Raw genomic sequence first — 24,508 nt, 5'->3', positions numbered from 1 at the left:
ACAACCATAATCATTATACGCAAAAGCAAAATGGCCGCCTTTTTCCGACTACACGATAAGGCAACATTCCAATTCTTTCCAAATGTATTAGGGCGCCGAGCACCCCCAATCGTATCAAATATAAAGCTGTGGAAATATTCATGTTTTTACCATAATGTAAATAATTGTTATACATTTTTTTAAACACAAAAAAAGGTCAAAAGAATATTTTGTTTTAAATATGTGGTTTAAATAAAATAAATCAACAAAAAAATAAAAAAATGTACTACATACCTAATAAAAAGCAATCGTCAGATTCGTTTTTTCGATTTTTAGAACTGGAAATTTTTAGTCATCTCATATTTACTGCAGAATACCTTGGTGAAATACCATTATGTGCCCTTCCCATAGAAGAATCATCTGTAGACCTAAAATAACAACAGCCAGGGACCAAATTTGTATGCGGTTTTTATGTGTGAATATTCGGCATATGAAATAGCTGTATTTACACCACATATTTCACTCGGAGTAGAGACTAACCTGTGCCCCTTGGAAGACTTTTTAGGCATGACTTTACCTAGATTAATAAAATTTAAATGTGGTATGTTTTTCGTAAAATTTCTAGTCGTCTGGAATTGTTTGCTTCAAACATAAGGTGCGTCAGAAACTACATTGGAAAAGATATTTGTGAAGCTCCCTCACAGTATAATTATAGTTAACTGTATAGATTGATACAGACAATAAAGTGATAATAGACATCTTCAAACAATAATTTGCATAATCATCACTCGAAAACAAATATGAATCTCTAAATTCAAAACATATATTACATTTCTGAAACATACAATGCATATAACCACTATATATCCAGCCACGCCATAAAATATTAACAAGTGGACATATTTTGCTCTACTCAGATTACATTTTGAAGTGTATTAAGACATTCATATTTTTCTATTATATTATTTGTACCATGTCATTTCATGTATTTTCATGCTGTGCAATCATACCCTTAACTCGCGAAATACTCATGAGTGACTTATTTTGAAGTATACAGTCATTATCAATATAAAATGAAATATGCATATTATTTATATTTCAATCATCCATTTAGTTTACCTGTCTTGTTGTGTTGCTATGCAAGTCTTCTTTCCTATGCAAGTCTTCTCCTCAACTTTGTAGGTGTATTTATTCCAACACAAAACTGACAAGAAAATATTACCATATTTGATCATTTCAAATGCACGATAATCTTTATAACGAACCTTTTTCTTCTTCCTACAACACCGTACATTCTCTGACAGGTGTTCCGATTGTTCATATAAGAGCATAAGTTAGCTTTTAATTTCCTATGTTCACTTCCAGTTGTTATTAATAGTGTGGATTTTAAGAACCAAAGACTAACCACATAAGATAATGAATGATTTAATCCGTGTGCAAGCGAAAAATTTCAGAAATTTGCTTCCAGACAAACACATCTTTGTTTATGAATTCAAGGTTATATAATCCAATACTTCCACAACTGTCGAATGCATTGCATCGTATCTCAGATGTATATACATGTACTCCGTATTAGACCACACTACAAAAAAAGAAAATATTTGAATATCATAATGAAAAAAAGAAGCAGTTTAACATTATTTAAACTAAATAAAAAGAATTAAAACAATGACCAAAAAAAATCAGTACAAACGACTACAGATTGAAAAAAAATCAACAGAAAGAACCATTAATTGATTGCATTTTGGGGTTCTTATGATTTTTTTTAATTTGGTCAGTTGTAATGGTATATTCCTTGAATGCCTACATCCTTTGATATGCGGACACAATATAGGTACATATATACTTGCATTGAAGGAATAGTGGCTGCTTAAAATTAAGTGTAGTGAAAACACTTAGTAATTATAATGTTTGCAGGTAATCTCTGTCTTTCAAATGAATATCAAAACAAACTTTTCCTATTTGGAATGAATATATCTGTATGTTTATGTTTGTTTGATTTGATTTTTTTATGGATGAATGAAAAATAAATCTTTAGGCCAAGTTAAAAGCTCAGTGAAGGCATGTTAACGACAACCAGAATATGTGTGTGTTCAAGTACCTGTTAAAGATACAAAAAATGGTTGCAGTCCTTTTATTTTTAAGATATTAGGATATCATTTGCGGCATCATTTATTTTTATAAGCTATTAGTTGCACAAGAAAACAAACTTATTATTGCACAAAATTACTTGTTTGCATGTTTATCAAATGATTTATGCTAACCTGACATATATCTTAATATTCAACCAATACTTTGGAAGAAGAATATTGTTGCATTCGAAGCATTTTTTTCTGGATTTACTTGCTTTATGAATGATCATTGCTGAATAATTGGAAGCCAAGGATGTATAAAACCGAAACAATTGAAGAAATTTCACACAAAAAAAGACATACAAATGAAAGCCAAATCCAGTTAAGATCAAAATTATAAAGTGTGAAATTAATAATAATACTTTTTCCGCGAAATAGTGAATTGGTTTCTTAAATTTTTGACAAATGATACTATTTAAAAAGCCAAGGCGTGCAAAGGTATAGACGCAAGTTAGTTGAGATACAACAGAACAATTGTTCGACACTAACCAATTTCTTTCAGAACTGTTGTGTTAACATGCAAAATGATATATTTATCTAATTAGATATATAAAACAAATTACAAAAATATTTAAATTTATAACATAAAAAGATCCAATTCACAGTTTTTTTCGAAACAAATAGGTTCGTTTGGGATTTATAAAAACATACATACATGTATAGGGAAATTATTTCATATAAATGTTTTAATTTTATTTTATTCGATTTTAAGTTTTCATACAAATTAATCTGTCGCATACTAGTGCAGTGAAATTTTATTATAGGTTTTATTTTTAAAGAAAAACATTTAAGGTGCGTATTTTTGTGTACATTCGAGGAATAAGGATTCCTATGAAGACTCCTTAATAATATTTCCTTGTTTGCTACTTTCCCGAATTGTCGGGTTTATTTAATTTTGATGAACATAAAACACTTCCAAAGAAATAACTTTATAGAATTAAAATAAACATATCGGAATATATTCACTGCGATTTAAGGAGATAACAGTTTAGCATATTTGAAACATTAACTAGCACATGTCTTGTTACATGTTTCTAAATATACTTTTTTTATATAAGTATATCACAGACGACACAAAGGTGAATAAGCAGATAACATTTCTAAACAATTTCATGATACCTATCAATAAATAATGCATCTCATTAGGGACTATCATTTGCTTTTTTTTTCATTTTCCTATTACATGTATCTTCTGTTATGTGTTTTTTTTTTTTTTTTTTTTTTTTTTTTTTTTGTCTCTCAACATATATATATATATATCTGAGTAATTCAGTCAAACATGTTCGCCAAAGTTTGATATAATAACTCGCCAAAACGTAATACTAAAAATAAATTAAGGACTGAAAGTATATATACATAATATTTATGTTATATGAATTTAAGGAGCAATTACTACATAAGTAAGTCGCCTACCAAAACCAATAACAACAACAATATTTGAAACATAACTTGAAAGCATTGGCTGAATTTAAAGTTAAATTTGAAGGGGAAAAATGAAGTCCATTTAAGTCAGTACTAAACGGAAATTTAAAACAATAAGGCATAGTTTCTCATTTCTTAGAATTGCAATATTGATATCGTTTAGGTTTTCACAAATAGAAAATTGCAGAAAAATAGATTTACAATACAAAGATATTGAGAAAAGGTCAAATACATACTTTTATCTTATAAGAAATAAAGTCCGTTCTCCTAAACATGAGCAAAAAAGTAGAAACATGTAATGTAATATGTATTCCTAGAAACGGATAATAGCAATGAAAAAAAAATGAATTGGGTGGTAGTTTAACTGGTAAATCGATTGTTGGGATTGTGTCATATGAACTTACCGAAAGGTCAAAACTGCACAAATAATCTTTGTTATTTCAACATAAACTAGTCAATTATCAATAGAACTATATCAGAAGTATATAACTCAAGTTTTATAAGAATATCTTTAATCAATTAGTATGCCTGATTTTTTGTTTAGATGCGTCTAGAGCGATAGAAAATACAGTACATACCGTTTGGAACTAACAGAAATCATTTTATAAAAATTCAAATGCCAGAGATCACATTCTAACATATGAGTAAGGTACCTGATTAGAAATGATTTGCATACATGTTGTATTCAAACTAATGGTATCGAAACTCCAATCATCAGGAAAAGCGTCAATATCACAAAAAATAGTTTGACTTTCTTCAAAATTTCAAATCTTATATGCTTGGGATTATGTCACATAGGATATTGAAGAAAATATAAGGGTGTACAATAAAAGGTAATTAGTAAAAAGTATTTGCATACACTAACCTTATAATAACCTTCTGTATCCCTTAATTAAAAGAACACAAATAAAATGAAAAAAAGTTTAAACAACAAACCAGTAACGCCATGATACCTATTATTTGCAAAATTCGCATGAGCACACCTTAAATTCCAAACAGAAAATTATGTTTTTCAAGCCAACCTAGATTGAAATAACAAATATGTTAATGTGTGTTTCCCTCGGTTTTAGTTTGTAACCCGAATTTGTTTTCTCTTAATCGATTTATAGCTTTTGAAAAGAGGTATACTACTGTTGTCTTTATTCAATCAAGTTCGAGAGAGATATTATACCATAATAATCACTGTATATTAAATGAATGGCACTTAGGATTTTTTAATCCCATGCATAGATTACCTAAGCCGTATTTGGCTCGACTTTTGGAATTTTGGGTCCTCACTACTCTTCAACTTTGAACTTGTTTGGCCTTATAAGTATTTTGATCTGAAAGTCACTGATTATTCTTTTGTAGACGAAACGCGTGTCTGGTGTAATAAATTATAATCCTGGTACCTTTGATAACTATTTACACCACTGCTGGTGAACGGTTCGTTCCCGAGGGTATCAACAGTCCAGTAGTCAGCATTTCGGTGTTGACATGAATATCAAGTATATGGTCATTTTTGTAAATTTTCTGTTTACAAAACATTGAATGTTTCGTAAAAAATAAGGATTTTCTTATCCCTTGCATAGATTACCTTAGCCGTATTTGGCACAACGTTTTGGAATTTTGGGTCCTCAATGCTCTTCTACTTTGTGCTTGTTTGGCTTTATAACTATTTTGATCTGAGCGTCACTGATGAGTCTTATGTAGATGAAACGCGCGTTTGATGTAATATATTATAATCCTGGTACATTTGATAACTAACTATCCCTATTTTTAATATAAATATTTACATGCGCACCCGAAAGTGGCAAAATAGTTCTTTTACTGATGTGGGCGTATCATATTATATGCTCTTGATAAGTTATAAATTATCTTTTTAAAACTAATGTGTCAACGCCTTCAGACAAAGATTTAAGTTCAGTTTTGGTCAAATGGCTCCTCGTGTTTTATGATATTTTAAACAGGTTTTTTTTGTGTATTTTGGCTTTGCAGATTTGAGGTTTTATCGTCCCTTATAAAGAAAAGCAATTTGGACGCATTAAAGTGTTAATTTCATTTATAGTACTGGAAAGCAATTTGATTTCAACCCGTATTTATATATGGTACATAACAACGAATAGTGATGTACTAGTATCATCGACGAATAGTTTTATATCATAATTCATACTTTTTACATATTTTATATATATATATATATATATAAAACAAAAAACGACCTAACAGAGATTGGGATTTCTAACACCAATTTATTATTGGTTATTATTCATAATGCATATAAATAAGAAAATGTGCTATGATTGTAAAAAAAAACTCATGGATTTAAATTTTGTATTTTCACCAGACGCGCGTTTCGTCTACGAAAGATTCCTCAGTGACGCCCGATTAAAAAAGGTTGAAAAGGTCATATAAAGTACAAAGTTGAAGAGAATGCAGACAAAAAAATCCTATACGTTTTGACAACTGACATTATTTTTCGTTGGATACCAATTTCCGTTGGTTTCGTGGGTACAGGGGAACAAATATTCACGAACATGTTAGTTTTCTTTAATTCCTGAAAATTCGAACATGCGAAAAATAAATGAATCCACATTATGTCGATAATTATCAACTTAATGTTTGTTGTTTTTTTCTATATACTTGATTTCTTAAAGGGTTTTTTTATAGATGAAACAAGACAAGAACATTTAGGTCAAATTGTGTTCTCTAGGGTTTTTATTTTTACATTGGCTTATCTGTATGTATTCAAAGACTGTTATTAATTCCATTTGATTTTTTTGTCTTTTTAGTGTGTTTTGTTTTATACTGGAAACAAATTTATTCGTGATGTGTGCATGACTTTTAAATCATTCAAGTTTTGGTGGTTTACATTTTCTCGTTTCTTTTCTTGTATTTCGATTATTTTTATGGGGTTGATTAATTTGTACAAGGTCGGATTTGATGGGATTCCAAAAAACAATTATAGCGAATCGTTGCATGGCTGATAATACCAAGATTGTTTTCGATTTGAACAAATGAAATAAAAAAAAAAACTCGAAACAACGCACATGTTTATAAAAAAACCAAGATGTGGTATGATTGCCAAAAAATTAACAAAGATAGGTAACCGTTATGCCTTCAACAATAGGCAAACTCCATAACATGAAGTCAACTATAAAAGACCCTGAAATGACAAATATAAACGAATTCAAACGAGAAAACTTACGGCCCAATAACGCATTTCAAACAAAAAAGAGTTATCATCAATAAGTAATGACGTGTTTCATAGTATGGTCAAGTTTTGATCGCTGGCACTGGAAACCTGTACATAATATAAATTAAATAGATAGGGTTTGATTGTCAATAGAACAACTATCCAGCCGAGTCAAAATAACGTGGATTTAAGCAATTTTAAATAATATGATACATCGAAATAAACTCTACAATTGAAGGAGATAACAGGTTATCATATTTATAAAAAAATCACTGGACATAATTGTCAACAATACAAGCTGTATCTGAACATGACTTATCGCAAATTAGGGATCATAATATAAATAATTTCCAATACAGGGTTATTCTGAGAAGGCCAAATTTACCTGATAACAAGCAGACATCTGTTCCCCTATAAACTCGCCAAAACACTGTTATAATGTTACGCAATGATAATTCCTAGAAATGGAAATGACAATGTGACACGATTGTTGGGATAATGTCACATGAGAAGACCGAAAGGTCCTAACTTCACAGATAGGGTTAGTTTCCAAGAATCCAAGTCTATCTACAATATAAATACATCAGAAGATTTAAACAAGTGTTATCGATTAGATTTTGTTTATCATAAACAAAAAGATGTCTCCTATAGATAACAGTTTAGGGTGCCTGTTTTATCGCTGTTTGTGGCCTTTCAGTCCTGGAGGGTATCATTATCTCAATACTCAGAGTTTGTTCTCGGAGATCGGTATTTTTGTGGTTTTAATTTTTGTTAATATACTTTTCTTATGTTGATAATAAGTGCGCGTCTGTATTTAGTTTATAGCATAAGTTTTATTAGATTTCGTACATATTGCTCATGTTATTTTAAACCCGGTAAATAGTCTTATTCGTTACGTCACATTCGTGAAAAAGGGAACCGGATTGTAGTTACGACATCGATACATATCTGATATCATTTGTGAAACGAATATTCCATAACGGTCAACCAACTCATGATGGGTCTGTAAAATTTACGAAGGCATGATTTCAACTTCACCATTTGGAACTCTTTACAATTTATTCCTCCCTAAGACAAGATACTTGTTTCTAAGTCGATAATATGTTTTTATTAAACAGAGCAATACCAATTCTTTCTATTTATCTTTTAGTTTTGAATGGGGAAGACTTGTTTAAAGTAGAAAGTCAAATGTTTTAATACTATTGCAAGATGAAAGATTCTTAGATTGTATGTACCTTAAAAGATTTATGGATTGTTTACTTATCCACAGCTGATTCACGCCACTCCTAGAATAGACAGTTTCACAAAAGCTTTATGGATTGATTTAAAATACATATACATGTATAAGTAAGCAGTGAATGTGGCTGTTAAATTTGATATATGTTTGTGTGCTTCTTTGTTAAATATTTGTTTGTTTTGAGATTGTGACACAGTGACTACTGCTGTATCCCTATTATGACAACGTTACCTAATATTTGTTTTGCTCACGCATCGTTGTAAATATAATGGAGTTTGATGCGACTGTCATACAAATAAGAGTTTAGCGCTATAAAACCAGGTTCAATCAACCATTTTCTACATTTGAAAATGTCTGTACAGTCAGGAATATGATAGTTGTTGTCCATTCGTTTGATGTGTTTTGTCATTTGATTAGGGACTTTCCGTTTCGAATTTTCATCGGAGTTCAGTACTTTTGTGATTTTACTTTTTGAAAACCGATGAAATAGATGTTGATAATTGATAGAGGTTTCGTGGAGCACTTGGAAGATCCAGCAATATACCGTTGGTTGTAAGGACACTTATGTAGTTTATGTGTCCAATTCAGTGATGGAAAATCCAGTTCCATATTTGTCATGGAAGTAGAAGAAGTGTTTTGCAACATTTGGGTCTTTACAGATTGACGTAACATGGATAATGATAGACCCATTCAGTTTCTTGATTCTAATTTACGACCTCACAGCCTTCATCCATTGGGAAAGAGCATCTACGTCTTCCTTCTCGAGTTTAGTTCATTGCCTGGCATAATCTGAAGTTGTATTTTCAATTGATGGCTTTAGGCTCACGATATTTCAGAATTACGTGGCCAGCTGGATTATATGTGATTTTCGAACGAGCACAGGTCCAATCAGGAGGTTTAGACTTGAAGTCGTCAATATAAAGATCCTTCAAAACGAGTTTAAAATTGAAAATTTTAGTTGCAATTGGTTTGGTATAGGTATAAGAAATGATTGGTACAGACTGTTCTTTAACATAAGGAGGTATTATGGATTGAGCCAATTTATGATGAAGGATATTGTCCAAGTTGACGCCATCGATACATTTGTTGGCAAAGGAAAGTTTTAGAAAAGATCTTTTCTCTTTTACATCTTTTCGATGCGAACTGGTTTGAAAAGTCTGCGACTTGCAATATTCGAAAATATAGCTGAAAGTTTGTGTTGGATTGAATAAGGGTCTGTAACAATAGTTTCCAAACATAAATTGAACAGAGAATGAAGTTTTGAAAGGGGTAATGAATAAAATTTTGTGTGAATGTGATGTAATGGTTTTTGCGTATTGGCAGAAAGTCATTAATAGAGACATCATGCAGAGTAGGTGATGTATAATGATGATGAACATGACTATGACTGTGTCTATGTCGAGGAGTAGAGTTGAAAATATTTTGTCATTGCAACCATATGGTTTCGTAATTCCCGATTGTCAAATCAAGTAGACGTCTTTTTGTCTACAGAGAGGCATAGCAAAGTGAGGATTGGTAGTCCTGTGGTATATTTTTTTAATAATGCAAATTGTCATAGAAACGATAGAATAATCAGACTGATTAAAATCCTGGTAAAGAATGTGGCTTGCATTGTAGTTGATGTCTGTTTGTTATGCCTTAGTTACAGTCAAGTCACAGTTATAATTCTTCATCAGAAGCCATATAAATTATGATTTGACAACAAAAATAGCTAGGTTGTAACAGTTTAGACACAGGAATAGTTCATTATCGACAGAGATATACTGATGTAGGACCACAGAGAAAAGGCCCAAAAAAACATTTGTTTTAGTTGTGCATTTTTTTTTTCAAACATTAACACATGCCTGTGCTTTCTCAATAATATGTTTATTACTTTTGGGGCACCAAGCATCAACATTATAGTTATTTGTATCAGCATTAACTCAATTTATGGATTATGTTTTGCTAAGGGGTTCTTGAATGCTATTAGACAGCATCAGACAAATTTTAATTTTTAACCTTTTTCGACTAGACCAATTAACTACTTTACTTTAAATAACATCCCTTTCTTGCATTAAACATTAAAAAATAAATTTGGAAGGGATATGAAAAATATGCAAGTATACACTATCCTTATTAGGGATTATACTTGTAGACAACGAATATCATTGGACAATAACTAAGTTCCCAGAACAATAGTAAGTGTAAAATGATAAAATTTAATATTTGTGACAGATTTTATTGTATGATTTTCAACTTATTAAAGGAATATATGAACTGAATAAATAATGACAATAAAAATTTAAATCATATGTATAACATAAATATAAAGACGAATATACAACTAAACAAAAAATATACCTAATTCCAACATACAGTTGAAAATATTTGACATTATAAACATGCAATTTGTCAAATTTTTATTGAAGTAAAGAGGTACTTTTGAATAACTTTTGATAGACTTTGAAAAAAAGCATATTCAACACATTTGTGACTTTAATGACTTTTGTGACAAGGTCTATGTGCAAAAGGCACATAAATATCAATAAACCAATCAAATTTTTTGCTTGAAGAACACATAACCTGGATTCATAAAAAATTAAGAACGGTTAAATTTTTTAATTTTTTATGTGTGAATTCGACTGACTCCATTATCACAAACTGATTGTTGGTAATAGTTTCAATATCAACAAATTCTTTCTTAAATAACCTTTCTTACTAATAATTCGAATAAAAAGCACTTAAAACTAATTTAGGATAAAAAAAAATCCTTAGCACTTGCAGAACTATTTCTTTGTGTATGAATTCATTCACTTGACTACATGAAAACAGAATTTAGCATACTTAAATTGTTGGTTGAAATGAAGAACACCAATAGAATCAGACTTTACATACAATATTGGAGGCATCAGGTTTTTAAAGCTTAGTAGCTAGACACACTTCTATTCCAGCCCTGCAAGTTATCCCATTTTATGGGGAAGATGACCTGAATTTTGAAATTCTTTGTTTTATAAACTGAACACCTCAAATTAAGTATTCAAATGATTTAAAAGGGTATTTAAGCGCATACATACTCATTCAAACAATATAATAGTAGATTTAAATCCCTTATGACCAAAAAAAATTTGGCAGGTATGCTTTCCTAACAACCAATTATTTAGCTGCACATATTAAGCACATGAAAGGAACAAATGTAGTAACCATCGTAATTAAACAAGGATGCATTATGCCATTTAATGGCTCCTTAATTCTAATGATATTTTTCCAGAAATCACATGTTAAGTATCAATGCCATCTTTCATAGAAAATTATAATACCTTCAATACTCACATTATTCATGAGTAGTTGTGAAAATCAAAAATATTCAAGTAAATATTAATTACTAATTTTGTTTTGCAATGTATGGTGTTCTACTTTACTTTGCAAATAATCAATCAAAATTAACCCAATTTTGGGTCTTTTGTTTAATAAAATTCATGACAATTAATCCTCTAATCTGCTTTCTTTCTTTATATTTGTGTCTATATGGATTAAAATAAGCAACACATAAAATGATTGGAATATGTTGAGACTATATTGGAGATCAAAGTGGGCTCTTATCATACCTAAATCTTGTGAGAAAAAAACCAGTTAATATTGACAAAATAATACAACTTGCAGTTTGAACAATTATATGAATACAAATTAAAAAATTTGTTCTAATAAAAACATTAATAAATATGAGCTGATCGTGAAATAATGATATGCCCTAAGATTTCACAAAGAAACAAGAATATCTTATATGATTGTGTCATGACAATGTGGACCTTTTTCATTACCTGTATAATATATTGGCTGATAAAAATTATATGATTCTATTTAATACATTTAGTTTTAATTTTAGAAACCCAAACAATGAAAATAGAAGAGTTAACAAAATATAATTTTAGCCACTCCATTTTTTCCCTTTCATAATAAGAATATTCTAATATCATACAACTTGATGATAAATTATGAATTGTCATGAATATTATGCAAATAATTTGTTCAAATATATATCAATGCAACATCCTAAAATAGTTTGTTTTTTACCTGACTTTACAATTCAAGGGTTGAAGTGAAATAATATTGAGTTGTTCTTATATGTTCACATGCACTGTTTCTTATCTAATTGGCTTGTTGTAATTTCAAGATGGCTAAATTCCCTGAATGATGCATTAAACCATAGAGAAAAAAAATTGAACTAGTTGTGGGTACAGGGATTATTTTGAAGGTTTAAATATTTAAAAAGTTATCTGTATGAATTGTGACTATTTTCAAAAAATAAATAGCAAACATTCAATACTGTATTCTTAACCTACATGCAAGTGGTGATGTTTGAAAAAAAATCAATACTATTCAGCAAATGATGTTTGAAAAAAAATCAATACTATTCAGCAAATTATATTTCATGTGAGATACTGTTCTAACATGTAAATAATTCCTTATTTGACTTGTTTAAAAAGCCGAAAGAGATCATTTGGCCTTTGTTATTGTAACTTAGTTCTGGTTAATATTCAGAATTTTATCACATTATTTTCCAAGGACTTAAACAATCACGAAATAGCAAGTCAAAAGTCAGAGATTCACTACATTACAGAAAGACTAACTTGTATGTATCATTTAAATGACCAGTTGTTAAAATGTGTGATACATGTATTATATCAATATAAAAGTACACTCATGAACAACACATATTTAAAAATGTCACATCCTACAAATGACTCCACACAAAATATTGATTATCACAGATTGTATATAGCTGAAGCAACATTTCCATCTTGTAAAACTTGAAACGAACAAAATCTCAAAACTATTTCTCTGTTTTATATGCAGATAATGCTAAGTTGTCCATATTTCAGATAATACTATTCATCTTCATAACAAACAGTCGCTTTTGTATTGTTACTAATAAACTTGACAGATCTTTTAACAATTCTGTTCCTATCAGTTGCTGCACAACATCGAAAGCTGTTGTAGGGTTTCAGGAAATGCTGACAAGATTCACACGTCATCAATACTATTAGACAAGAAATGGTAAACAAAAGCAGCTCTTTTCATCTCTTCTTCTTTTGCTACACTGCGGACATTTTTGTTGGATTTAGAGGATGTTGGAACATAATGATGGTCTGGTCTTAAAAACACATCACCAAACAAGGATGCTGTAAAAATATAGAACCAATGTCAATCAGTGAAAGCAATGTCAAAGTGAGGTTTTAAACAAATTTTGTTAGTATTTTCAAAAAACACAAGGAGTCCTGATGAAACAGGTATTTTTTATGTGAAATGATTTTGTAAGGCTGTTTAATATTTTCTTGTTGACTAGTCTAACATCTGCTTTACTTCATATTTAGATTTTATGTTTGCAGTATCAAATGATTTTGAATAAATCAATGTTTGAATGGTGCATGAAAAAAAGGTATAAGTCAGGAATCTGATGTACAGTAGTTGTTGTTTGTTTATGTAATTTATACGTGTTTCTCGTTTCTCCTTTTTTTAATTTTAAATAGATTAGACCATTGGTTTTCCCGTTTGAATGGTTTTACACTAGTAATTTTGGGGCCCTTTATAGCTTGTTGTTCGGTGTGAGCCAATGCTCCGTGTTGAAGGCCGTACTTTGACCTATAATGGTTTACTTTTTTTTAAATTGTTATTTGGATGGAGAGTTGTCTCATTGGCACTCAGACCATATCTTTCTATATCTATACTGTCCACAATGGGTACTAATTTGTAGAAAATGAAAATCAAAGGAAGAAAACTGTGATCTCAGACCAGTGTAAGATAACTTGATTAAGAAAAAAAATCATGAAAATCAAAATATTAACCATATGCATACCATTCAATGGTTCTGATAAATGAAAATTGTCTACATAGAAATCTAAGAGGAGAAGTGGAGTACACAAACAATTCATAAATTTGTGCAGACATTTAGAAAGACAGACTGGGGTCAAATAATAACCATTTTTTTACAGGTATAAAGGTGTAATACCACCACATCCGGTTGTATACGAAAGTAGGTCGAAAAAAATATCCCTTGAATTTGACCGTTGTAGGTAATTAATCCTACATTTTATTGCAGTAAAACTATTTCTGTGTCATAAACATATGTCTTTGGTATTTCAAAACACCATTATTTTTTATTTGTGATTTCTATAATTTTGTAATCTTGAGGTTACATGGTGACTAAACCTTGTACACAGATAGAATAAGGGGAGAAATTTGATTGGTTAACTTCCAATGATGGTTATTTTCTTATATGCAATGAAATGTTATGTGAATTTTTTTCTATAGAACTGGACAGGATAAAACTTTACTCATGCCAAGTATTTCTTTATTTGAAACAAAGATAAATTGTGCACAATTTTTTGAAAAGTGCAAATTTAACAAAGACTAATAGGGGAAAATCAATGGTGGTATTACACCTAATAAACAGTTGGAATATAAAATGATGACTTACCTAGAAATTTAATGTCTAAACCGTTGTTTTGTGATTTTGACAGGAGTTCTTTGAGGAATGAACATAGATATCTAAACACGTTTCTATGGTATTCAGGAATTTGCAGTATAATCTGAAAAATATAGGGAACAACATAAAGAAGTCAGTTGATCACAATCTTTCTTTATCTGCATTACATACAAATATCAAAATAAACTTAGATGGATTACAGTGCTCTAGCTAGAATTCAAAAGGGGCAGGGTGCCAGTGGAGGGCAGGGCACTTTTTTATGATAGGAGAAGGCACTGCTCATTTTTTTTTGTCTACGTCCCTGCGTGTATCACGATTTCACATATTTTTTTTTCTGTATATATTGTTAATAAGATGCATAAGTTGTTGTTTTGATTATTTATTCTATAAAATTTGCATAAGAAAAGTCATTCATACTACATGTTCATAAAACATGGCAATACACATTCATACTATTAACCAAAAGAGGCAAAATAAACTTACTTTTCTCCCCCACCCCCTCTCCTTCCAAAAGAAAGATCATAAACTAAACATCTCATAGTTGACCATACATGTACATGACAGAGTACTTTAAAATTTTCATCTAGAGCTTGACCCTCAACACCTGTTTTCATTGTTCATGTTCAGAATTATATTATTTAGTGTAGCTTCATCAAGTTGATTTGTGATGAGAGTTAAACTGCACACTTTCAGGTTAGAAAGTACATAGCTTGGACACCTGTTCAGAAAATTTCTGTTTTGACAATGTATAAAACATGGATTGCCAAAAGTATGATTATCAAAAATAAATTGCAATATATTTTTTTTTGTATGTTCAAAGACAGTTAATATCCTTAAGGTAACATTCTTATATAATTTTGTATTCAATTGGTTATTTTTTCCTATTTTTAGTGCTAGATAATATTTTAGGAGCACAATTTTGTAATAAGCTTTTTCAGGGGAAATAACTCCAAAATTAATTTCCATGTTTACGTCTGCTTGTCGCTCACAAGTTGAGATGAGCGATGTTTCTGTAAAGGCATAGTTTTATTTTGATAACTTCAATTCAATTCTAAATTCACGAAAGTCTTCATTCATACACTCTTCCATGGTGACTTGAGGATCGAAAAGAAAATGCCGACACATTCATCATATTTATGACAAAGGTACATTGTCTTAAAATTAAATTACCTAGTAATTAACACCTTTGAAGTCTTATCCACTATAATTGATTGTAATGACATGATTAACCTCGTTACCTGGGGGCAATCACCAGGTGTCAGATATGTAATTGAACTTCTGATAAGAAATCGATTGAAACAAAAGGCAATTTTACCAAAACGGCACAAGGGTTTTTCGAAAAACAGCGTCAGGGCAGAAGGGCGCGTCTGAGGGCACACAGGGCGCGGCTAAGGGCACCCAGGGCGCGGCGCCCTTCTATTTTGGGCTAACGAGACCACTGGATTACTTTTAGACAAACACTAGTTACAAAAATTCAAAGAAAACTCTAATTAATTGAACTTTTTTACTAGACATTAAGCAACCACTAATCAGATGATCCATTGAACTTTAAATAAATTCTATATATCTGGGCTTCAAAAGCATGTCACACAATAACTTTGATCAAATTGAAACTAGGTATCCTAAGAATTGACCCAGTGATTTAAGAATAGCTTTAAAATAAACAATAGCCCAGTAGATCTTTTTATGGTTAAGTTCCGAGGATAAGGTGAACAAATTAAAAGTTTAACAAAAGTGACATGACTCGCTGAGAATTTTTAAAAAGGCTTAAATGACCATGTGATGAGCTTAATCAGGTTATTTTTTTGTATGATATCTGATTTACTTACCTGCTTTCCCACTAAAACTTGAACCTCATTTTGATATCTTTGAACAAAAATTCTTTGAGGGATTTTTACATTAAGTTATTTTTAATCTACCAAATAGACAGTGATATGTATTAACACATCTTTGAAGAGATATTCAGTGTACTTACCTGTTTACACAGTAGGTAGTTATTAGAACATTCTAAACATCGCCTGTGTACACTTTTTGGAATGACAGGATCTGGAAGGGATTCTAAAAACAGCAATAATCCTTCTGCTATAGAATGGATGCTACCAGCTAAAATATGTTAAGAAACTATAATATAAGATGTTTTGTTATTATAATTTTTACATTCTGCTCAAGCTGATGACATATATACATTTTGGTTTTCTTTCAAGTGCATTAACTCCTATCAAATGTTGACTTCATATTTTTTTCCTGTTACTGTGGATTCATTTATTTTTGTGGGGACCCATTTTCATGGATTACGGGAAACTTGCATGTTCGTGGATATTTCATTTGTGGTTTTGCCCAAGTCTGAATATAAGCCTATACATGCTATAGAAAATTTGTTATTCATTGAACGTTTAATTTTCGTGGATCACCAGTAACCACGAAAGCCTCGAAAATTGGTATCCAACAATAAATAATGAATCCACAGTAACTTATTTGTAAATCTTGTCCTGCTCTAAATTTCTCTTGATCTACTGCAAAAATAACAACATAACAATACATGGAAAGTCATTCAAGGGCAAGACCTCTTCAATTGCAGCCATGCTGATTTATTTGTAGAGCTAATCATGAACTTAATATTGCTTTTCATAGTTTCTATCTTTTTATTAAAGATTTCAAGATAATAGCTAAAAGAGTAATAAAAAAATGCATAAATCATCATTTAAGGGCAAAAACTCCAATAAAGAGTCACCTGAAAGTTTCAGTAAAAATTTGACATTCAGAACATTTCTGCCCTTTCAAATTATCTCTCTCAATAACAATTTCAAGATAACAAAAACTAATGGCATTTTTCCTCTATAATCATTTTTAGCCTTGGAAATCCATGCATGTTTATTGGTAGGCTAGATCATCAGATAAAAGATACTCAAAGAATGATTGTGGAAGTTTGATTCCAGTTGGCATCCTAATTCAGAGAAGATTTTTGCAACATTTAAAGAAGACAAACAACATACAGCAAGTGATGATAAAAGCTCATATGGCTTGATGAGATTATTAACATGAGTAAAGGTCCAGTGTTTGAATTGTAAAGGTCTTCACATGTTTTATGTGCATGAAAAAAAATCCCTTTCAAGACACCTTTTAGCTCATTGAGTTATCTAAGTAAATCAAATTCTGTCTTTTGATAAAATTTGATCATTAATATCATAATAAGTCAGAATTTAAAAATATGACTTTGTGTATTTGTAAAGGATACGAATCTTCTCTGGAGCACCAGTATCAAGACAATCCCTTATCAGTTGAATCTCTTTGTTCAAACCTGGTTGCTGAAACAAATCTTCCTGCAAAACAAGAATAATGTGGGGTAAATATTTGACCTCAGATTTCATAAACTTAGATGTAACCTAGTTAAAAGAGTGACAGACACAGTGCAGGATGAATTGCCAAGATGTCACAGAATCATGGAGATCCTGAGGAAGAAAGGACATTAATTTGCAGAAGTTGTTGGTTTTATTTTAGACAGTGTATATATGCATGAGACTGTGTTAATCTAAGGAGGAGTGTATTTTCAAAGTGTTATATTAGGGGGTACAGAACACGTTAAGGAGTTAACTCTTAAAAATCAGCTGTGCATTTTAATCAGTCTTTAAGTAAGGAGAAATCCAGCTTTTCATCGATCAAATTAGTGTTTGTCTTTCTGCTATTGATTCAACCAAATTATTCCTGTAAATTGTACAGATCAAATTTCTAGAAATTTTCATATTTGCGTAAACAGGTCAAGAAAATATTTTGTCAAAATTTTATGAAAATGAAACAAGCAAAATCTATTTTAGTTGAAGTGTTGGTTAGGCCACGGTTTTTTAATTTGTTGGTTTACGGATTTTCCCCATGAAAAAGTCGGGTCGGTCGGTCGGGGAAAAAAAAAAGAAAAAAAATCATCTTTGAAGACAAAAAAATATGCAAAATCAATATATATTTCACCTTTCTAGCAATATGTTTGTTATGCTATTTAATCATCATTTCTAAAATTTTAGTTCGATGAAATATTATTGCTCAGCTGTTATAAACTACGCATGACATTGTCTAGTAATTTACAGTAAAAAAAAAGGGGATGCACGGACAAAGACAAAATTAAATCATCATTTCAGAAACAAGAAAAATAGATTCGCGTAGCTCTTAATCAATTCCAGAAAACTTGGTAAATAATGATCTTCAAGCACGAAAACTGATAAAGAAAAAATGCATATAAACGTCGTACGAAAATCAGTTTCAACACACGTGTCAAAAACCTAATAGAATCGTTCACTGGAAAAACGATATCGGGTTAATCTGTTGTCTTGCATTCCCGTTTTTTTATCCAAATGAACGACATTTTTTTTATTACCTATAAAAACAAGAAAATTCCTAATGATTTGTTAATATTCAGTTCTTTAATTTGATGCCTTCACCCTGTCCACATTTGGACAAGTCTATTTCTATGAGATGATGCATCTTACGGACTGATGACAAATAAGGTAAACGAACTTATTGTGTAATTGGTTTTAAACACAAGTTTCGTTCCGCAAAATTATTTGCGCAAACGACATTTCAAGGTCAGTTATAATTGATTTGTCTATATTTAGAAACGTAAATTGGAAGGGGTTTTTTTTTCACACCAGAAAGTGTTGTCAATTTTGTTAGTGATTAATGCATTTCATTTCATTTCAGGAAAAAAAATATTTTAATTATTTTTCAGGGATAATGTATTTGTTAAGGTCGGCGGGAATAAAAAAGCGTGAAAAGTGAATTTTATTTTTATTCTGGAAATCAGCAAAATCGGGTCGGCGGATCCGTAAACCAATAAATTAAAAAATCCTGGCCTTACCCCCTTAAAGTCAATGTAAAGTATACATATAGCATAAACACAACCTCTGGTAGGCTAGATTTAATTTGAACAGTCTGCAAGTTTCATAACATTAGGTTGATGCAAAGTAAAGTTAGAGTGCAGTAACTGCAAAGTCAGCAAATTTTCAATTTAAAATTTGATCTGTGTTTGGTGGTTATAACCATTGTGTATAAGTTTATAATAATATTTGATTCCTGCAAACTTTAGTTAGAGAAAGGAAACCAATATTGGAACATATGGATGTACAGACAGACGAGAGTAAACCTGAATGCCCCATTTGTAAGCGCATAATTAGTACAATGTTGGATGTTTTCAAATATATCAGAATATATTTGTATATATAGATAGATATACAACTTGGTACCTTTACATGAAATACAATATATTAATCCTTATTAGTTGTTTCGATATATCAGTGTTTAACATTAAATGAGAAAATAAAGATGAAAGTATCTAAATAGTTATTGGTTTGATATTGCAAGGGTTGTACATGGAAAATAAGATGTGAGTTGTTTTTTGGACAAACCTGATCACAGCCATACTGCCACAAATGATCTACCAGTCTCCATATCTCCTTAGGAATGGCATACAATCTGCCTCCTTGGTTTAGTACATCTCGCTTCACCAAACTACCTGGTTGTTCCTGTTACAAAGCATAGGAGAAAATAAGTCTGTCCTATTTTTTTCTAACCATACTGTACATGTAAGTTAGTAGATCACATAAAGAAGAATTACCCGGATGAATTATTTCTATCTTTGTTTCCTAAGCACTAGCCTTTAAACTATTCTTAAAAATTATAATTTAAATGCATTCAGCCAATAAGTGTGATTCAACTTTCAATGTCTCCTTAAAAAGTTTTTTTTTATACTGCATGAAACTCATTTTAATTTCTTGATTTTACCGATGATCATATACTGGCTGCTGCAAAAAAAAAGTCCCAATTTAAACAGACTTACAGGCGGGTCAAGACTGAATCCTTAGATTTTAGAGCTGAAAAGGGCATACAACTTATAAGGGGATCGACTTATACTCGAGTACCTACTATAAAACAAACAATCAAATAAGCTTTTATTTAAACAGATCTTTTACTTTACAGACTATGGTTAAATAAAGTACCAACAGAATGAATTTGCTGTAATGAACAAGTTACCCATCTATCAAATTCCAATAAAACTTACAATTTCTACAAGTTGAGCAGTAGGTATTTCTCTGACTGGACCATGCATCTGTATCAAAGCTTCTAGAGAACTTCCAAAACTACTAGCAATATAATTACCACTCACTGATATGTAATGTTGGTTAAGGAGAAACTCATCAAGAAATTTTTATACATACTTCATTTCAAGTTTTCTTTCCAAGCAAACTATCATAACTCAAATGTTTTATATTTAAATTCATCATCTCCATAAAGTACAAATTTTTCAGTAACAACAAACAATGTACAATATATTTATTCATTGCTTTGTATATAATTTGGCTGCCAGTTTCTAGATTAAATTGTTTTACATTTGTCATTTCATGACCTTTTAAAACTGACTAAGCAGTGTGGGTTTTGCTCACTGTTCAAGGCTGCAGTTACCTATAGTTGTTAACTTCTATGCCACTCAGTCTCTGATGTAGTTTGTCTCATCAGCAACAATACAAAATCTTCTAATTTTTCATTATATAACATGGTTGACACAAAAGGATATAAAGAAATCTTTTCCCCCATTTAAATGTAGAACAAGTATGTCCTCTAATTTATCTTCACCACTGTTCAGTACAGCAGCACTTTTCTTGTCCACATACACAGATATGTTTATTTCACAACTTTTTCCTGCAAAACAAATGCATTTGTTTAAACATGTTAAGAGCGAGATTCAAAATGAGTTTTGAAGTTTAACAGCACTGCTACTCACCCAAAGTGGTGCAACAACATGTGAAAATAAACGAAATTTTAAAAGAGTAATGTGTTCCTGAATCTTAAGTGTCATATCTGTCTTATATAACTGTTACAGACAGCTTTGTTTGTTTAAAATCTCACCTGGCGTTATCACAGCCTTAGATGGAGATGCCATCATCCATGGTTTACAATAACTAGGTTCATCAAGCTTCTGTATAAATTCAAAATTTACAGGAACCTGCAAAATAAACATAGTACTGCTGTATAAACTGTTCTAAAAGTTTTAAAGGGTTTGACAGAATAATAATTCAATTATATATGTAATTACTATCAAATTTAACAAAAAATCCTTATTTATACATTTCCATACTGGACACAAATTATCATTGTTGAACAGGAAAACAAACATTAGCATAAAAAAAAATTATTTTCCATCTTTCAGTTTGCTCTATAAACTCATATTCAATAAATTTTCTGTTTTGGGTATCTTTATCAAAGAATTAGGTAAAAAAAAATTACAACTAACCTGACCAGAATTTGTTATTGTTAATATGTCTTCTTTGGTGTCTATAAACTTGACATCATTTAATATAATCTGAAATTAAAAATAGTATTAGGGCATGTTAAATACAAATAGTTGTTGTGACTGCCCGGCAGATCTTAAAATATCTTGCCAAATAAAAAGCATAACAAACAAGTTTAAGACTAGATATCAAATCATTCTGGAATTTTTTTATGACTAATGTCATTAAGTGAATCAGTGACATTTTAGATTTTATACTATTTTTAACGAAGTATTAAAGTGAATAACTTTTAATATCGTCCGTGTAATATAAACCCATCGTCTTTTAATTGCGTTTTATACTGTGAAATAACAAAGTGATTTTAGCCATATAACTCCGTGTTATATAAGCCCACTGCGAATAATCAAGAAATTGCTGTGCTCCTAACCACAGGACAAAGTTACTGAAAGAAGAAGAAGAAGAATATGAAAAGAAATTTTAAAATGCAATTTAACAAACACAGCTTGGTTCCAAGGTATAATATGCACCCCATTAATACATGCAAAAATTGTTTTGTCTAGCTATAACAAACTGTGAGTTAAAAAATCAATTATCTTCCCTTTACAAATTTTACCTAGATTAAGCACAGTTTCTCTCAATCTAAAGTACTTTCGCAAAAGGAACAAAATATGCTAAGAAAGTCCATCATATACATTTTTGTATAAGGGGTTTCCCAACTATTTTGGTCATGTTGTCTTATTTGTAAATCTTGTCCTGCTGATCAATTCTACCTTTTTATACCAAATATATGATATCTTACTTCTGTTTTATCAAGTTTAACTTGAGGCAGATAATCATTCTCCAGTCTGTCTAACTGTTTCATTATATCTTCATAAACTTTCCTAGATTTCTCTTCGTCTACCACTCTCACCTATAAAAGATGTAACATAGATATTATAACATGTTCTACAACTTTACCGACTTGACAACAATATACATCCACTATAGATAGTTCTAAGTTTTCAAATAATAAAATACTAGGTAAATCTTGCAACTTTTTTACAGTAACTATACTGAAAGACTATATTTTGTAATCAACCAGATATTGAGTCAAATCTATATTAAACTCATTTAGATAAAATTCTGGGAATAAACTATCTCATACTCTTTTAAAATACTTTATCTTTGAGATAAAAAAAAAAAAAAAAAGAATGTGTCCATAGTACATGGATTCCCAACTTGCACTATCGTTTTTTATGTTCAGTGGACCGTGAAACTGTAATTTGGCATTACTATTAGAAAGATCATATCATAGGGAACATGTGTACTAAGTTTCAAGTTGATTGGAATTCAACTTCATCAAAATCTACGTTGACCAAAAATTTTAACCTGAAGCGGGACAGACAGAGGGATGGCCTGACGAACGAACGAACAAACAAACGGCATACAGACCAGAAAACATAATGCCCCTGCTACTATCACTATTGTTGGTGGAGCATAAAACTTAGCATTTGACACTGAGATTTGTTTTATCAGCATAGAATTTTTCATTAATGTCTGCACACCTTAAAGCTTCTTGTTTACAATAAATACAATATGGAAAATTATCCAAAGAAGAAAAGTTCAAAATATCTAAGGATTAAATGTCATTGACAGAAATCTCAGTATTAAGTTTAGCAATAGAAAAGCAAAGTAAAACATCATTCAAGAAAGAAATTCTATATCTTTTAGAAATCTAGAACAGTTTTTCTTTCTGCAAATGAAAAACCCTTCAAAAACTCTATACACTATGTCAGTAACAACTACTGACAGACATTACCAGGCTTTGACAGCAGGCTTTGACGGCAGGCTTTTTATCAAACTGATTTTTAAATAGATATCTTTGGAATAAAGATGTACCTTTTTTTTCAAAAGTGCAAATGTTGAAAATAAAAAGGCAACACTGTATGAAGCTATAACTGTATTCTTCATCATATCTAATAAATAAGTATCTCATTGACCTAATTACAAACTTAAACATGTAAACTATGCAAAAGTTTCAAAGTCAATGGACAAGAAGGTGGGGCTCAATAATCGGATTATAATCCCCATGAAAATAAGATTTGAATTTTCTAAAACAACTACGGTACATATCTATTAATAGTACTGATTCTATACCTCATCACAAACTTTAATAAGTTGACTTCTTTTAGGGAGATGATTCAAATACTATTGGTATTTTAAATTTCATTCAGAAAATTGCTAACTTAGAAAATAATGCAAAATTTAACTTACAATTTAACTGATTTCTACCCCATAATAGAAATTGTTTCCATGAATTATTTATGAATGAAAGTAAACAAATAGTAAGTTCAAATAATACAACAAAAGACTGGTATTACAGTGCAATAATGATAAACAATATGTTATCTATATTATTTTATGCATTATCTTCATTTGATAATGTTTATTTATAAAAGAGGCTCCCAAAGCAGTTTATCTTTCTTACCTAACATCTATGCTTTTAAAATAATTTCAGTAAAAAAATGTTTAATGTACGGTGTAAAAAGAACTATTCTGAACAATTTTGTTTTTGTTTGCCCAAGGAATACATCTCCAAACAGATTTTAATGTATTAATTGTCATTCTAGAGATTAATTCACCTGTTCTGGTACATGGAAGCTTCTACTTTACTTTTTGGGGGAAACAAAATTAATTTAAACCCACCTCAACATCAAATAGATCTGAGACGGGTTTGTGGTCACTGATTTTTAATTCTGGATGGTAACGATACTTCAGGCTGGTTATACCACCTCCTTTATACAGGATCCTATCACACCAGGCAGGAGGACGACTTTTTTCACTGAAAAT

At 30.6% G+C, this 24,508-nt stretch overlaps 1 protein-coding gene and 1 long non-coding RNA gene across 4 annotated transcripts in view; both read right to left on the bottom strand.

The window, feature by feature from the left end:
• Positions 1-265: 265 nt before the first annotated feature.
• Positions 266-7,330, bottom strand: LOC139490780 (uncharacterized). The gene is made up of 3 exons (XR_011656408.1): positions 7,094-7,330; positions 1,099-1,561; positions 266-407 (listed from the first exon to the last, which is right to left on the bottom strand). It is a non-coding gene; the product is annotated as an uncharacterized lncRNA (long non-coding RNA).
• Positions 7,331-10,142: 2,812 nt separating this feature from the next.
• LOC139490779 (inositol polyphosphate 5-phosphatase OCRL-like) overlaps positions 10,143-24,508 on the bottom strand; it is a 51,426-nt gene continuing 37,060 nt past the window's right edge. For 2 of the 3 annotated variants that reach the window (XM_071277769.1, XM_071277771.1), the window contains 11 exons: positions 24,365-24,500; positions 22,479-22,589; positions 21,682-21,750; positions 21,297-21,393; positions 20,955-21,089; positions 20,452-20,555; positions 19,799-19,915; positions 17,644-17,728; positions 16,384-16,511; positions 14,400-14,511; positions 10,143-13,104 (listed from right to left, as the gene is read on the bottom strand). In XM_071277769.1, coding sequence (XP_071133870.1) covers positions 12,947-13,104; positions 14,400-14,511; positions 16,384-16,511; positions 17,644-17,728; positions 19,799-19,915; positions 20,452-20,555; positions 20,955-21,089; positions 21,297-21,393; positions 21,682-21,750; positions 22,479-22,589; positions 24,365-24,500 — 1,252 coding nt within the window. In that variant the 3' untranslated portion in view covers positions 10,143-12,946. Of the gene's footprint in view, positions 13,105-14,399; positions 14,512-16,383; positions 16,512-17,643; positions 17,729-19,798; positions 19,916-20,451; positions 20,563-20,954; positions 21,090-21,296; positions 21,394-21,681; positions 21,751-22,478; positions 22,590-24,364; positions 24,501-24,508 lie in introns of all 3 variants that reach the window. The other variant, XM_071277770.1, reaches the window with a different exon arrangement.

This window comes from Mytilus edulis, chromosome 10 (assembly GCF_963676685.1).
Source record: "Mytilus edulis chromosome 10, xbMytEdul2.2, whole genome shotgun sequence".
NCBI classification, from domain to species: Eukaryota; Metazoa; Mollusca; class Bivalvia; order Mytilida; family Mytilidae; genus Mytilus; species Mytilus edulis.
This window is presented reverse-complemented; position numbering and strand designations above follow the sequence as displayed.